At 40.2% G+C, this 17588-nt stretch overlaps 1 protein-coding gene across 10 annotated transcripts in view; it reads right to left on the reverse strand.

Annotated features, from left to right (window-relative positions):
* The window catches only part of HDAC4 (histone deacetylase 4), a 516681-nt gene that overhangs the window by 134259 nt on the left and 364834 nt on the right, over positions 1-17588 (reverse strand). For all 10 annotated transcript variants that reach the window (XM_029068939.2, XM_029068943.2, XM_029068940.2 and 7 more), the window contains one exon: positions 6485-6606. In XM_029068939.2, the coding sequence (XP_028924772.1) occupies positions 6485-6606 (122 nt within the window). The remainder of the gene's footprint in view (positions 1-6484; positions 6607-17588) is intronic.

Raw genomic sequence — 17588 nt, forward strand, 5'->3', positions numbered from 1 at the left:
CAGATTAATCTTTTTCTTCAAAAAACAGTGAAAACAAAATTTGAGAATAAGGCACATATCTTTAAGAGGCAAGGGCTGCACTAATGGCTTGCTATTAGTGTTTACTGGTTCACGCACTTTGATTTTCCAGGAACGCTTGTTAGAAATTATTTATGATATTATTATGTGCTTCTTTTCTAAAGATGCCAATTTTTGGGTCGATCTGACTGTTTGAAAAATGAAAAACAGTAGTGAAAGCAAAGTCTTTTTTTCTCAGTTTCACAAGTCAAAGTTTTCAGAATAAAATGAAGAGCAAAGGAGGAACATCACCTTCCAAAGGGAAATGTTCTTGGGTTAACCCATTTCACATCAGTGTGTTTCATTCAGTCACAGGATTTACTGAATGCTTACTCTGGGCCAAGCACTGTACTGAGTTCCTGAAAGAGTAGTACAGAAAAGTAGAAATGTTCCCTGCCCTTAAGGGGTATGCAATCTAGCTTACAATGTCCTTCTTAGCCTTAGTCAACTGTAACAATTTCTTCTTTGAATTGCACATTTCAATTATTTTTTTCAGTATATTTACAAAATGATCTTACTTTGTTACAAGTGCCAAACTAATTTATTTCATCACCATTATTGGTACCCCTTAGTTTGAAGTCTGAAAGGAAGCTTATTCGATTTTAGCGTATTATCAATGGGACTTTAATAAAACAGAACAAAACTGTAGTCATAGCAATCTCTTTCTAGAGGTCTTTGAATTGCTTTTCTCAAGCCTGCTCCCAATGGATCTGACAAGCTGGGATTTGTTTTAGGCAGAATGGTCAGTTAGTTTGAAAAGAGGCATAGTAAGCCATGAATTTGTCTTTTCAGCTAACAAAAATTTTGTTGGGAAATGCTGTTTTTTAATTAAATGATCATCAATGAACTCCTTCCAGAAATACAAAGATTTTTGGCCTTACAATGACTATGGAAACAATAAAGAAACAAAACTAAAAATGAATTTTAATGGAGTTTACGAACCATCAATTCACAAGTGAAATTGAGAGGAACTGGGCAGGATTCCATCTGGGCTGATAGGAGGATGATGGATCACTTTCATGCACCTACTTTTATACATTTATAATAGCTTTACTTTGTCCAATTTCTCCCCAACTACTTATAAAGTCTCAGCTTCCCTATGAAAACATTTTAAATTCAGTACTTTTCAATAGTTACAAATGCCTTTATCCAAAGGCTGCTGAAGTATGTTTAAAGAACCACTTTAATTTGTGTAAGATGTTTATGTCAATCAATCAGTGGTATTTATTGAGGCTTACTGTATGCAGAGCACTGGATTAAGGACTTGGGAGAGTACGGTACATGTTCTCTGCCCACAGCAGGCTTACAGTCTAGATAGCGAGACAGATATTAATATAAATAATGAATTATGGATATGTATACAAGTGCAGTGGGGCTGAGGGAGAGGTAAATAAAGGATACAAATCCAAGTGCAAAGGCAATACAGAAGGAAGTGGATAAGAGGAAACGAGGGCTTAGTGGAGGAAGATCTATTGGAGGAGATGTGCTTTTAATAAGGCTTTGAAAGTAGGGAGAGTGATCATCTGTCTGATGTGAAGAGGGAGAGTTCCAGGCCAGAGGCAGAATGTGGGCAAAAGGTTGGTGGTGAAGTAGACAAGATCGAGGTACAGTGAGTACGTTGACATTAGGGAAACCAAATGTGCGGGCTGGGTTGTAGTAGGAAATCGGGGTGTTAGGTACAAGAGGGCAAGGTGGTAGAATGCTTCAAAGCCTTTGGTTACGAGTTTCTGTTTGATGCAGAGGTGGATGAGCAATCCTGGAGGCTTTTGAGGAGTGGGGAAACAAGCACTGAATACCTACCGAATATCGTGCATACAGTAGTCACTCAACAAATACTACTGATTGAAGAATGATGATTTCTCAATGAAAAAAAAGAATCAAATGGAGTAAAAGTTAGGAAAGTGAATGTACCAATGTGAAGTCAGATTTTTAAGAATGCCTATCTCTAGGTGCCAAAATGAATGTTGTTTTTCTAAACATGAAAGAATTTATTTATTGTGATGAGGCCCACTGTAGTGTTTCCATGTTTGTAATGATTCTTCTCCAAGCAACTAAAAAGTACTGGGAACTCTTCAGAAAGCTATTTTGCTATATCTAATAAAGGTTTTGTGGCAAAGTGAAAGAAGAAAATGCAAACCCATTTTGGATCCATTCCATACCAAATTTCTAGAAACACAGAATTTGTAGTAATATGCACTAAGTAGCAGGTCCTATGATCAAAACAGAGGAGTGTTGGGGGGTACACAGCCAAGATGGAATTACTTATTTACCTAAATAAATATTATCATTGCTTAAGCAACAATATTTTAGAAACTTCATTCTGCATAGAGCTGGCTGGTTTTCATCCATTCACATTTCTTTCCAGGTTAATCATGACACCAATAATTTCCCATTCAAAGTCTATTCTCATTGCTGATTGCAATTAATTTTTCTACTCACATATTGTGAGATTTTTTTTTCTGAACAAATTATATAAGTTAAATCTGTGGTTTTCCAGTACCAAGCCTCAAAATATGCGGAGGGCATTTATTTATATATAACTTTACACTGAATAACATTCAGCTTAAGGAGTTTTTTTTTAACTCATTAGTTAATTAAACCTATGCCTCACTCTAGAAGAACTAAAGCTCTTAGAGGTATTTATTTACTTTCATATTTCTGCTTACATCCCATACCTTCCATATGTTCTAAACATTGCTCAGCACACTGTCGATTGTCCAAAACTATTACTACTAATTCTAGGGAAAGGATTCACAATTAAAAATTCTGAAAGGGGAAGTGGCAAGAGCTGAAAGTAGCCTGATTTGTAAACCAGGCAAATCCAAATTCTTAATAGAATTTATATTCAAATTAGGAGACATTACCAGAAAATTAGTGTCATCATCCCTAAAAACTGAGATTAAGTTTCAGTGTCTGAAAGTCAATTTTTGATATGCTAATTTGCCTATTAAGTCGACTACTCAAAGACTGAATTTTTTTGGGTTTCAAATGTCATTTGAAAGATGTAATCTAGTTTAGAAAAGCCTTCTTTAGAAAGAGCACAGTTCTTTAACTTATATATTTAACCTAGTTGACAAAAATATGCTGCATAGTGTTTCTGGGTGTAGAGAACAGCTGCCAGCTGTCATAATAATTTATTACCCACACTTTGCATGAAATATTCTGATGTTGATATTTTCTTTTCTAAAAAGCACAAATCCAAATGCTTATGCATGAAGAATGATTTAAATACATGCATCCGAAAGAACATTCCAATTACAATAAAAACATTAAACCATCAATGAGCAGGAGAATTTCATACAACACAGAACATGTGTACGGGGGAAGGGGAAGGAAAATCAGGAAGGCACAGCAGCTTAGAATCTTCAAAGTCAAAACCCAGGCAAGAAAACAATGCCATGGGGAAGAAGGTTCCTCAGAGCTAGACAATCTGAAGAATGACTTATTTGACTTATGTCAGTATTTTTTTTTTAATTTAAGTTAATCTAGTTTTGCCAACATCACATCCCTGCTGGTAAATCTAAAATACCTCAGAATCCAAACTTCCATATGAGCTACCCCCACCAAAAAAACATTATAGTGCATTGCTGTGTGCCTTACAGTTGCCATTTATTGCACACTAAGGCAGGGAAGACAATTTTTTTCTCAGTTTCTAAGAGACAGGAATTGACCATAAAAACAATTTTAATTATTTGTATCCTAAGTGCCATTTCCTTTGAGAGTACAAGCTCCAGTCTTTTTTGTTTGTGTTTTTATGGTATTTGCTAGGTGCTTACTATGTCCCAGGCACCGTACTAAGTACTGAACTTAGTACTAAGGCTTGATTCTATTTATTGCTATTGTTCTTGTCTGTCCATCTCCCCCGATTAGACTGTAAACCCGTCAAAGGGCAGGGACTGTCTCTGTTACCGATTTGTACATTCCAAGCGCTTAGTACAGTGCTCTCGCCTATCCCGCCGTCGACCCCTGGGCCACGTCCTCCCATGGTCCTGGAACGCCCTCCCTCCTCACCTCCGCCAAACTAATTTTCTTCCCCTCTTCAAAACCCTACTTAAAACTCACCTCCTCCAAGAGGCCTTCCCAGACTGAGCTCCCCTTCTCCCTCTACTCCCTCTACCAACCCCCTTCACCTCTCTCCAGCTTAACCCTCTTTTCCCCCCAGTTCCCTCTGCTCCTCCCCCTCTCCCTTCCCATCCCCTCAGCACTGTACTCATCTGCTCTACTGTATATATTTTCATTACCCTATTTATTTTGTTAATGAAATGTACATCGCCTTGATTCTATTTAGTTGCCATTGTTTTTACAAGATGTTCTTCCCCTTGACTCTATTTATTGCTATTGTTCTTGTCTGTCCGTCTCCCCCGATTAGACCGTAAGCCCGTCAAACAGCAGGGACCGTCTCTATCTGTTGCCGACTTGTTCATTCCAAGCACTTAGTACAGTGCTCTGCATATAGTAAGCACTCAATAAATACTATTGAATGAATGAATTAATTAAAGAATACTGAAGCAGATACCAGCTAATTGCTAATCAGGTTGGATACAGTCCATGTCCCATTTGGGGCTTGAAGTCGTAATTGTCATTTTACAGATGGGGGAACTGAGGCAGAGGGAAGTGAAGTGACTTGCTCAAGGTCACAGAGTAAACAAGAGGCAGACTCAGGATTACAACCCGGGTCCTTCTGACTCCCAGGCTTGTGTTCTTTCCACTAGGCCACCTAGATATACAACATGTAGAAGACTCTCTCTTTCAAGCCCTGAAATAGAACCACAATTGGGCTTCACAAAATCTAATCAAGAAGAGATGCAATCCATGCATTTACATTCAATTTTTTTTTACTAAATTTACAGCAATGGCAAGAGTTTATAATTTGATCAACAGAGGTGGTTTTAAGTCTTTATTCTAAGCTTTCCAAAATAATGTACATAGTTATTTTTTACTGAACATAATCATTTTTTATCCTCAATAAAACAAATGAGGGGACAGCCTCATATATGGGAATACTTCTTTCCCCTAAGGCAGAAAATCAAAGTTATAACGCAAGGGTACATATGGCTCAGGGTATGCACTGGATATACACCAAGAACCAAGTGGGACTAGATGTTTGCAAGCCACATGTGCAAGATGATCCTAGAAACAAAATGAAACCATATGGTCCTTGCAATAAAATGAAATGAACAAAAAGGGATTTACAAATTCAGTGCTAATACATAGGAACTGCAGTCTAGAGAGATCACTAGTCATATAATTGCCTGCATTATCCCAGAAGTGCCTCGTCGATGCTAGTCTAAGGGTTCTTTCAGATGCTCTGTGGTAAGTCCTCAATAAATATGACTGAATGAATGGTGGCGGGAGCTGCGGTAGTGGAAGAAACTTCCATTGACCCATCTGAGCACAGCTTGGGGAAAAGGAAGTTGAAGACCCAGTGAAAGAACTAGCACTAAGGAATCTGGCTTTATTGGTGTCTCTCTGCGCCCCCTCCCAATTCATTCATTCATCCATTCAATTGTATTTATTGAGATCTTTGTGTGTGCTGAGCACCAGGCTAAGTGTTTGGGAGAGTATACTATAACAATAAACAGGCACATTCCCTGCCCACAGCAAGCTCATAGTGTAGAGGAGGGGAGACAGATATTAATATAAATACATAAATTACAGATATGTACTGTGGGGTTGGGAGTGGGGAAGAATAAAGGGAGCATTCAGGTTGACGCAGAAGGGAGCGGGAGCCGAGGAGAGGAGGGCTTATAGTTAGGGAAGGCCTCTTGGAGGAGATATGCCTTCAATAACGCTTTGAACTGAGGGAAAATAATTGTCTGATTTGAGGAGGGAGGCTGTTCCAGGCCAGAGGCATTCCCTCTCATACAACCAGTGTGAGACACTCCATGGGGAATGGGAAAGGCCAAGTTTCACCCCAAACCTGAGCAGCTCCTACCTGAAGCTTCCCTGAGCCATGTCTCTGATTTTCTCCTCTATAATGATAGCAGCAGGATAGATGGCATGTGGACAGAAATTCTTGACCCATGAGCAAGAGCTTCTGATACCCACCCTATAGTCTTACTGTGTTCATCCAATCGATTTTACCACACTTCCTGGCCATGTCATTACAATACAGGCTAACAAAGAAGTAGTACCTCCGGGCACTATTTTCATTTGAGTGTTGTACTCTGTGTTGCACAGGACACAGGAAAATAATCTCTTTTCCACATAAATTCATCATTTAAAAAATAAAATTTGGCTGGCATAAAGAAATTAAGGTCTAAATGGAGGAATCAGCTATATATTTCCTCTCTAAATCACTAACATTGTAAAGGTGGATCATTTGGGTGATGTCATGTGCAAGACTGGTAGAAGACGACTGAGTTAATAAATGTCGCAAAGCTATTTTTACACTGTGCCAGAAGATAACAATGTATCCATGACCAACCTGTTTTTCTAAGAGGAAAGTCATCTTTGGAGTCATACATTCCCAGCACTGGGTGATTGTAGGTGGCGGACACTCCACTTTGTGGGGGAGAGCTCTGGTCCAGGGAACTGTGCTGAGTTTTCCTACACAGGAAAAAGCAGAGACAGAGAGCATGTAACTTAAGAACAGTCAGAAAATGTCAAGAAGGCTTCAATTTAGAATAAGGTCACTGGATAAGTTATTTTCATTAGTAGTCCCAGCAAATTTTCTCTTTTTGAAAAGTAGGCCTGGCTCTAAAACCCAAATATATAGCTAGCTGGTTCTTGCTTCTGCATGAGGAGAAAAGGACAAATATTCTTGTAGTCACCACCACTACTCCAAGATCTGAACTAGGTGACCGAGAGTAGTATGGAGTAAAGGAGGATGTTAGCATATGCACTCTGGTGAGTCTCTAAATGGTCTCTTTCTTGGATTTTGGTATCTCATGCCAGTCTAGGTGCCCTCTCTCATGGCACCCCAATGACAGATCGCTGCTTTGCTCCTACCCAGTGGGTTTACACCACCTTTTCTCTGGAATAATTACTAGAAATAGTGCCCATCCTACCCTTTTTTCTAATAAGACTGACCCTCCATACTTATGGCTCTCCAGGGAGAGCCACCTCGAGGAGGAGTTGGGTGGGGATGGGAGGGAGAGGGATCTGAGAAGACATTTAAAAAACAGTGGATGGTACCTAAGTAAGGAGGAATGAGACTGGCTAGGGAGGGATGAAGCATGGAGAAAAGGGAGGGCAACTGGGCAGATTTGTAACCTTTTAGGTGGTCAGTACATTAAAAGAAAAAAACTATCAAAAGATCACTTAATAATAATAATGGTGATGATGATGGTATATTTGTTAAGTGTTTACTATGTGTCAAGCATCGTTATAAGCAGCATGGCTCAGTAGGAAGAGCCTGGGCTTGGAAGTCAGAGATCATGGGTTCTAATTCCGGCTCCGCTGCTTGTCAGCTGTGTGACCTTGGGGAAGTCACTTAACTTCTCTGGGCCTCAGTTACCTCATCTGTAAAATGGGGGTGAAGACTGTGAGCCCTTCGTGGGACAACCTGATTACCTCGTATCTACCCCAGTGCTTAGAACAGTGCTTGGCACATAGTAAGTGCTTAACAAATACGAACATTATTATTCTAAGCACTGGTGTGGATGCAAGCAAATCAGGTTGGACACAGTCCCTGCTCCACCTGGGGCTCACCGTCTTCATCCCCATTTTACAGAGAAGTTAAGTGACTTGCTCAAGGTCACACAGCAGACAAGTGGCAGAGCCAGGATTAGAACTCAGGTCCTTCTGACTCCCAAGCTTGTGCTGTAGCCACTAAGCCACACCGCTTGATCAATGGAAAATTTGTACATGAACATTTTGAGCATGGAGTGAAATACTGGACTTCAGACAAGCTATGACTCCAGTAGTCCATGTTACTCAGTTAATAATCCTTAGCTCCCCCTTCTTTTCTTTCAATTTATGTACTCAATCAGTGGTACCTATCGAGTGCTTGTTGTGTACAGAGAACTAAATTCTGTACCTGGAAGAGAGTACAATACAACAGCCCTACACTAACTACACACAGAACCTAACAAATATAACCTTTCTCTATAACTCTCCAGACACAAGACTTGCAAAGTGTTTAAATTTCATGGGATATGCTAAAATACCAAAGTCTCTAAAAGTGTTATATGTGGGCTGTGCACGTCCTTTTCCTTACCTCTTCAATAGCTTCCAGGACACAGGGGCATTTGAAGCAGTGTGGTCTAATGAAAAGTGCACAGGCCTGAGAGTCAGAAGACCTGTGTTCTAATCCTGGTTTTGCCACTTGTCTGCTACGTGACCTTGGGCAAGTCATTTTGCTTCTTTCAGTCTCAGAATCTTCATCTGTCAAAGGGGGATTCAGTCCCGCTTCATCCTTCCTAAACTGTAAGCCCCGTGGGGATCAAGAACTGAATCAGGTCAGGTATTGTATCTACCCCAGGGCTTAGTATAGTGCTTGACACAAACTAAGCACTTTACAATTATCATTATTATTATTATTACTATTAACATGGAGAACACATCTATTAAGCTCGCTTCTTGAATAAAGCTTAGTTATTGAACTTGGTCTCATTTGCCTTCCATTGTGAATGTGACTCAGATCGAGCTTTTCAAATTCATCAGGACGGATGGTGTAGAAGGGTGAAGAGATGCTGGAAAGAGGGTCGAAAGAAGAAACCTGAGAAAGCGTGCGTGTTGGGTGCCGGGGTGGTTAGAGGGTTGGTGTAACAGCATGGACTCAGTGAAGGTGGTATCATGGGCAGCAATATGGTTGTTTACAAATAACATGCAAAGTTGGTGGTCTCTTTTGCTCTGAAAGTTACCTATAAATTGTACTAAACTTGTTCAGACTCTGAGATGCAATGAGTTCTCCACACACCTTAAATGTATTTTGATGTACCTAATCTACTTAATGACCTAAAACAAATTTGCCAATTTACTTTGAACATGCAAAATGTCAAACACACACACACACACCTGCAGTTATTTGAATTGAAAATGTGATTCCTTAACGCAATGCAGGTGCACATTTAAACAGTATCAGGCATCTTAAATACACTGACGTATATTTATTATATATGTAAACTATATATAAATAGAGCAAGAGAGTTCTTTTCTAACTTGGGAAGCTTGTGGCTGTGACCTCCCTCAGTGCTAAAGGACCTTGCAAAAGGACCTTGCATTCATTCATTCAATCGTATTTATTGAGCACTTACCGTGTGCAAAGCACTCTATTAAGCATTTGGGAGAGTACGATATAATAACAAAAAGATACATACCTGCCCATAATGACAGGCTGGAAGCCCTATTCCCTGTGGGGCTGGTGGTGGGCAGAGACTGAATCACACTTGATTGAGAAGCGGCTTAAGTCTGGGAGAGGCTGTGTTGGTTTGCAACTAAGAACTATTTGCCTGGACGAGTGAGGAGACAAAGGAATCCCTCTCCCACATCTATTTATTTACTTGTCTTAATATTATCTTCTTGGTTGGTTAGATCCTGTTGCTTATTGCTGTTAATCAATCAAGCAATCACATGCCCTCCAAGAAGTCTTCCCTAACTAACCCTCTTCTACTTCCTTCTGCACCCCTTAGCTGCTCCTTCATTCATCCTCCCTCCCGTATAAATATCTGTAATTTTTTAATCTATTTATTTATATTAATGTCTGTGTCCCCCTCTAGACTGTGAGTTCATTTTGGACAGGAATGTGTCAGTTGTTATACTGTACTCTCCCAAGTGCTTAGTAAAGTGCTTAGCACAAAGTAAGCGCTCAATAAATACGATTAAATGAATAAATGAATGAGTAGTATTTACTAAGGGTTTACTGTGTGCAGATCACGGTATTAAACACTTGGGAGAGCACAAAATAACAGAATTGGTAGAGGTGTTCTCTATATCATACAGGTCATTATGGACAGGAAACATTGCTACCAATGTTACACTGAACTCTCCCAAGCACTTAGGACAGTGCTCTGCACACAGTTAAGCACTCAATACATACCACTGATTGATTGAGGTGTTCTCCAATCCATTGCTATCTCTGTCGTTATCTTAAAATGTAAGCCCCATGTATCACATGGACCATGATTGGCCCATCATAAGCACTTAAGAAATACCAGAAACACCAATCAGGCCTTATTTTACTTTACTAGCCTCACTACCTGAAAATCCTCTTCATCCATTCTTCTCATATGTCCTGTCTAGTGAAACTGCGCTGCTGTGGGCATTGCCTCGATGTTGCTTAATTTATTGTATGGTAGAGTTTTGCGTTGCTGATCCTGCCTTACCACTGATGCTGAGTGTGGCTTGCAGGTGATGATGATGGTGAGGAAACTGCTCAAAAATCTGACTTGCCTCTTGGGAAGGGCCAGAACTCCAGGCCAAGGAGATGGTTGACCATTATCCCAGTTTCACAGACATTCAGTTTGGTAAGAGGTTCAGCGGTACATAGACATCATATCTTAGCCTCCCAGAGGACATATTAACCCTTCTTTGTTGTGGGGTTTTTTTTTGTACTTCTTTATGTGTGCACTGTAGGAGATTGTCTAAATACAGAATCCAGTAATAATGTTGGGCTTGATATTGCCAGTGAAAATATTTGGTTGACTGCCAGGCTTTCCTGTGGAAGACTGGTGCTCTGTTCTCTTCAATCAATCAATCAATCAATGTTATTTACTGAGTGCTTATTGTGCGTAAAGCACTTTACTAAACGCTTGGAAGAGTACAATATAACAGAGTTGGTAGATACATTCCCTGCACAGGTGTACAGTAAGTTCCCCACACCTTCCGGAACCTTGGGGAAGTGGCCCATAATCAGCTGCCTGAGTTCTTACATAGACTGTTGTGGGCAGGGAACGTGGCCACCAACTCTGTTGTACTGAACTCTCCCAAGCGCTTGGTACAGTGTTCTGCACATAGTAACCACTCAAAAAATATCACCGATTGATTTGGCTTTAATTCACTGTCATTACAAAGTACCTGGACTACTGCCTCAAAAGATGTTCAATGATACTCTTGATCTGTTGAGGTTGAAGGTTTTCCACGTACACTGGAAAGGTATTCTGCCACCAGTGTCATACCTTAGGGTCTGCCACAATTCTTTTTCTCGCACATTTTAAGTGGAAGATGGTGTTGGTGATTCAGGCAAATGTTTGTTACACTCGCTTTCATGGACAATCATTACTCTTTACTTTCTAACCCCCTGTGGTGTAATGACTATTTTTCCCTATGTTTCAGCATTACTGCCCTCTTTTACATTGCAATTTGTCATGATGATCAGCCTGTCACAAGTCTGTCCAGATCTTTGTAGATTTTTTTTCTTTCTCTGTTGCTATTTATCAGTGTTGAGACCCATGCTTTTTAGGACAAAACAGAGCAATTTTACTATGCAAGCTGGCACAGAATCATCAGTAGGTCATTTTATGTCCTTGGGCAGATTTGAGAGGCTCAAAAACCATCTGATGCAAGTCCAGTGCTTGAATGATGTCACTCTAGAGAGGGCAGAAATCTCCAAAAGAAGGTTTATTCCATACCTGTCTTTGAGAGTGACCCATTATTAGCAAACTTGGTTTTGTCCAGTGCTATGATGTCAATTTCAAATCTGGCTAGCTTTGGAAGACTGTCAATATCCTTGCCATGTAGCACCCATGATGCAATGGCTATTTTTTAATATGTGTACTTGAAAGCTCACAGAACCACACCAAATGATCACCCCACTCAAGTTCCTTTGTTCAAAAAAAACAAATAGTGAAGAATAATAGGACTGTGAAACAATTTACCATCCACTCGTTAAGAAACTACAGTTCCTTCAAGAAGTCACTATAGCTTTCTGTACACATTAGTTGCTCACAATGATGAGGAGAAAGAAAAACTTCAAATATCTTGCCTCAATTTCAAAAATAATTTGGAAATATTTTAGGTTGCTATTTTCTATACATGTAAAAAGGGCACACAAACTGACCTGGAAAACCATGGGTAAGGACTTAATTTATTAAGTCAATCAAAGAATAAGGTTTAAAAAAATTACAAACATTCTGACAAAAATGCCATCCTTTAAATATACAACAGCTTTTCTCTTCCTGATTCTATCTCCTGGTGCCTTCATTATTAAAAATCTGGGATTCACCATACCTAAATTTCCTTAAGGATATTAAAGCACATGCTGGCATCATTTAGGCATCTGGCATGAAATCGGATACTGTTTAATTGTTTTGACGGCTCACAGAACAGCTGTCCTACCATGTTTTCTTAAAGTGAGAATCCTGTGGGCTAAGAACAGTCAGTTTGTTTCACCCATGTAGGAAGTATCCTGAGGTGAACATCTGACAATCAGAAAAATTGAAGGGGCAATTAGTATAATTGTTCTAACCTGTTTAAAAGGAATTAGCACATCTGAGGAAATCCCAGACAGAAAATTGACTCCCTGACTAGCCTCCCTTTACCACAAATAGGGCACAAATCAAAGGAGCAAAAGAGTTATCTAACTGGACAAAGTATGGGGTGAAGGTTCATATTCATCTGCCATTCACTTTTTGGAGAACTCAAGGAGCAATACTGTTTCCATTCAACATCTCACCACCCAACCTTTCCTACCTAAATGTTAGAATTAAAACAAAAAGAAACACAGAACTCCGAAAACCTCTTTAGCAGTGCTTTATCTGACCGAACCTGTCTATGCAACAAAGATCTTCATCTTTATGTCAGAGCCTTAAGTAACAACAAGCACTCCCTTTCCTGCTGATTAAGAATCAAAATATCCATTTTTATTCACTAAATATTATCTCCAACATAATAAAGAATTAATACTACTTAGCATTAATATAGCTCTTGAACTATCAAAACACTTTATAAACATTACATAATTAGCCTTAAGAATTACATCAAATTTAAGAAAGATATTTAGATAAAACAAGAATGGGTATTTCTCATAACAGCTTGTCTCAAACCTAAAGATACATGCTATTTTTACTTCTATTATTATTCATAATATTTTCTTATGTTAAGTAAATACCCAAAGAATTGAGAAGCAGTATGGACTAGTGAAAAGTGCAAAGGCCTGGGTGTCAAGGGATCTGGGTTTTAATTCCAGTTATGCTACTTGTCTGCTGTGTGACTTTGGGCAAATCACTTCTGTGTGTCTCAGTTACCTCATCTGCAAAATGGGAATTCAATACCTGTTCTCCCTCCTACAAGGACTGTTACTCCCATGTGGGTCAAAGACTATGTCCTCCCCGATTATCTTGTATCTACTCCAGCAATTAGTACAGTGCTTGACACATAGTATATAATTTATTTATAATACTAATAATGATGGTATTTGTTAAGAGCTTACTATGAGCCAGGCACTGTACTAAGTTCTGGGCAATTTATGATTTATAGTGCATTTATATGAATGTCTGTCACCCCCTCTAGACTGTAAGCTCTTCGTGGACAGGGATGTGTCTGTATATTGCTATAATGTACTCTCCTAAGTGCTTAGTAGAGTGCTCTGCACACAGTAAGTGCTCAATAATTACAACTGAATGGACATAGTAAGCGATAAGCAAATATTTTTATTATTATTATTCTGTATCTGAACTGTCTCTAAGTGAAGACAAGTCCATAGTAGTGTCATTTAATGAAATCGCCACCGAAGAGCCATGGAGAATGGCAAAGTTCCTTTCTATGCTACAATATCTACCAAGGTCTGCAGGTATTAAAGGCCCAGGTTAAGCTGTCCAAGTCAGAATTGCGTGGGCCTTGTCTGAATACTTTTCCCACTGCTCACTGAGTAGAGCAGGGTGGCTCAAACATTACAGCCAGGCTTAAGGAGGCAACATGGAAGCTAAAAGCTGGTGTCAATATGATTCATTCATATTTCCTCCATGTCACTGAGGAACCTCCAACCCAACCCACCCTGCACCACACCAGAGGGAGAGAGAAAAGAAGCCACAGCCTGGAGCCACCTCCACAAAATTTTGGGAAGACCATGGGGGTGGCTGCTCTAGCAATCACTGTGGTGATGATTCATTAATTAATTCATTCATTCGATAGTATTTATTGAGTGCTTTCTATGTGCAGAGCACTGTACTAAGTGCTTGGAATGTCCAATTTGGCAACAGATAGAGACAATCCCTGCCCAGTGACAGGCTCACAGTCTAAACGGGGAAACGGTGATTGTGAAAGCAGAAGGGCTTAATGGAAAGAGCACGGGCTTCCGAGTCAGAGGACAAGGGTTCTAATCTTGGCTCAGCCATTTGTCTGCCGGGTGACCTTGGGCAGGTCACTTAACTTCTCTGTGCCTCAGTTACCTCACCTGTAAAATGGGGATTAAAAGTGTCAGCCCCATGTGAGACAACCTGATTACACTGTATCTAACCCAGCGCTTAGAACAGTGCTTGGCACATAGTAAGCCCTTAACAAAATACCATAATAATAATTATTATTATCCTAAGCTGTGAAGAACCTGGACTTCGGTTCCTTTAGCCACAACACCCTACAGATTTTTTTTTCTGTCTTCATTTTTTTAGTGTTTTTGTTCCCTGTCTCTCTACGTCTCTGTCATCAATCCCCTCTCTTCCTCTTTACTTTTTAGTCTGTGAGACCCCCAAGAGGCAGGGACAGTGTCTAATTCCCACCTGTATATTCACTCCCGGCATTAGTACAGTGCTCTGCGCACAGTAAGTGCTTTAAGAACACTATTTCTACTGCTACTACTGCTACTACTATTGACAGGAGTCACAAACAGCTTTTGAGAAAAACCAAAAGGAGTCTTAAATAAGGACAGAACAACAACTTCTCCTTACATCATAGAGCTGTCACGTGAATAAAATTACAAGATTAATATGAAAGCACTTGGGAAAATGAAATTGGAAAGCAAATTCAAGGTGGTATAAGAATCATGACAATTTTCATATAGTACATGTGGTATGTGAGAAGCAGCATGGCCTAGTTCATACAGCATGAGCCTGGCAGTCAGAAGATCATGGGTTCTAATCCCAGCTCTCCACTTATCTGCTATGTAACCTTGGACAAGTCACTTAACTTCTCTGTTCCCTCATATGTAAAATGGGGATTAGGACTGTGAGCGCCGGGTGGGATAGGGACTGCGTTCAACCCAATTATCTTGTATCTGACCCAATGCTTAGAAGAGGGCCTAGCACATAGTAAGCGCTTAACAAATACCATTATTATTAGTATTATTATTTGTTACAATGGATACAGTCCCCATCTCATATGTGGCTCACAATCTTAATCCCTATTTCAGAGATGAGGTAACTGAGACCCAGAAAAGTAAATTGACTTTCCCAAGGTCACACTAAAGACAAATGGCAGATCTGGGATTAGAACCCAGGTCCTTCTAACTCCCAAGTCCATGCTCTATCCACTTGGCCATGCTGCTATTATAAATTCTCATTAATCTGGCTATCATTCATCTGTATAGTGCATTACCCACATCCTCCCTGCTGCTAGAGATGGGATGGGCACACAAGAAGACAAGAGGTTTCTGGCTCTTGCCACGAACGCCACATTACTGATCACTGCTTTTGCAGCAAACACAGCTTGGGAATGCCAAACTTGCTCCACATCATGAGGGATATTCCTTGATTTTTGGGTAATTCATTGCTTTTTTGTTATTGTTGTTATTGTTGTTCACTTGAGCCAGAGAGTGAGTGGGAAAATTGGGTATTTATCATACTAGGTTTAAATTGCCAGCAGATCACCAAGATAAAAATATTCAGAGATAGGAGGATATTCAAGATAGTAGAGCAGTTGAGAGGCATCAAAGCAGTGTGGCCTAGTGGATACAGTACTGTGCCTGGGGGTCAGAAGGACCTGGGTCCTAATCCCAGCTCTGCCACTTGGTTGTTGCGTGACCTTGGGCAAGTCACTTCACTTCTTGGGGCCTCAGTTACCTCATCTGTAAAATGGGGATTAAGACTGTAAGCCCCAAATGGGACATAGACTATGCCCAAACTGATTAGCTTGCATCTACCCCAGTTTTCAGTTAAAGTGCCTGGCACATAAGCCCTTAACAAATGCCATTAAAAAAAAAGAAAAAAAAGAATTTGGGAAAGACAGTGCTATAAATGTTCTCCCTGGTCATTTTTTTAATCACTAAATCATATATGCTAAATATTTTTTAAATTTTACATTAAACTTCATTCATTCAATTACTTCCCTGACTCCTAGACTAATCTGAAAATCGTAACTTGGACGGCAATTCATGTGGACCATTGAAAGCCGAGGAAAAATGCCTTCAAAGGATGGTCTGTGCAGGCAGAAATTCTGCGGCAGAGCATGGATTTCCTCTCAGGATTGCACCTGGAAAGTTTCCAGTACTCTACCAGTCTCAGCTACAGGAGATCTGAGAGTGAAGTAGAGGCCTGTCCATTCCATTCCTAGCTTGGGTAGTGGCTAGCAAGAGGAAGGCAATCTGCTACAAGTCAAAACTCACCTGTGCTGGGCAGTGGTGGCATGGGAGAGAGTCAAGAGTTGAGGGCAGTGACTCAGGTTTACTGCACGGAAGGAGGCAATGGTAAACCATTTCTGCATTTTTACCATTTGCTATTGTTTTAATGAGATGTTCATCCCCTTGATTCTATTTATTGCTATTGTTTTTGTCTGTCCGTCTCCCCCGATTAAAATGTAAGCCCGTCGAAGGGCAGGGACTGTCTCTATCTGTTACCGACTTGCACATTCTAAGCGCTTAGTACAGTGCTCTGCACATAGTAAGCGCTCAATAAATACTATTAAATGAATGAATGGATTCACTACCAGAACGTTTGCAGATAGAGGTGGGGCATTCTAGGAGAGATGTGTCCATGGAGTCGCTATGGGTTGGAGATGACTTGACAGCGTAAGACAAGACCCCCAGGAATGCTCAAGCAGCTGATGTTCAAGAAGGCCAGTAATAATAATAATAATTAATAATGAAGGTACTTGTTAAGCACTTACTATGTGCTGAGCTCTGTTCTAAGCGCTGGGATAAATACAAGTTAATCAGGTCAAACACAGTCTCTGTCCCACATGGGCCTCACACTCTTATCCCCATTTTACAGGTGAGGTAACTGAGGCACATAGAAGTGAAATGACTTGCCCAAGGTCACATGGCGGAGCCAGGATTAAAACCCAGGTCCTTCTGACTCCCAAGCCCATGCTCTATCCACCTAGCCACAATGCTTCCTTTCCTGAGGTTGCGGCACTAATCCCCGGACTATTCAAAGGCAGGAAAAAAACAGCTAATACAAAATCTGGTCCTCACAGTAATGTGGTTTGAAGAATTGGTTGGTTAAGACAAACTAAGTGGAGCTTATTAATGGAAGGGAAATCAATGTCTTGTAAAAATAATGATGGTATTTGTTAAGCGCTTACTATGTGAAAAGCACTGTTCTAAGCCCTGGGGTAGAAACAAGTTAATCAGGTTGCTCCATGTGGGGCTCACAGTCTTAATCTCCATTTTATAGATGAGGTCACTGAGGCACAGAGAAGTTAAGTGACTTGCCCGAGGTCACATAGCAGACAAGTGGTGGAGCTAGACTTAGTACCCACGACCTTCTGACTCCTAAGCC

Source organism: Ornithorhynchus anatinus, chromosome 7 (genome assembly GCF_004115215.2).
Source record: "Ornithorhynchus anatinus isolate Pmale09 chromosome 7, mOrnAna1.pri.v4, whole genome shotgun sequence".
Taxonomy (NCBI): Eukaryota; Metazoa; Chordata; class Mammalia; order Monotremata; family Ornithorhynchidae; genus Ornithorhynchus; species Ornithorhynchus anatinus.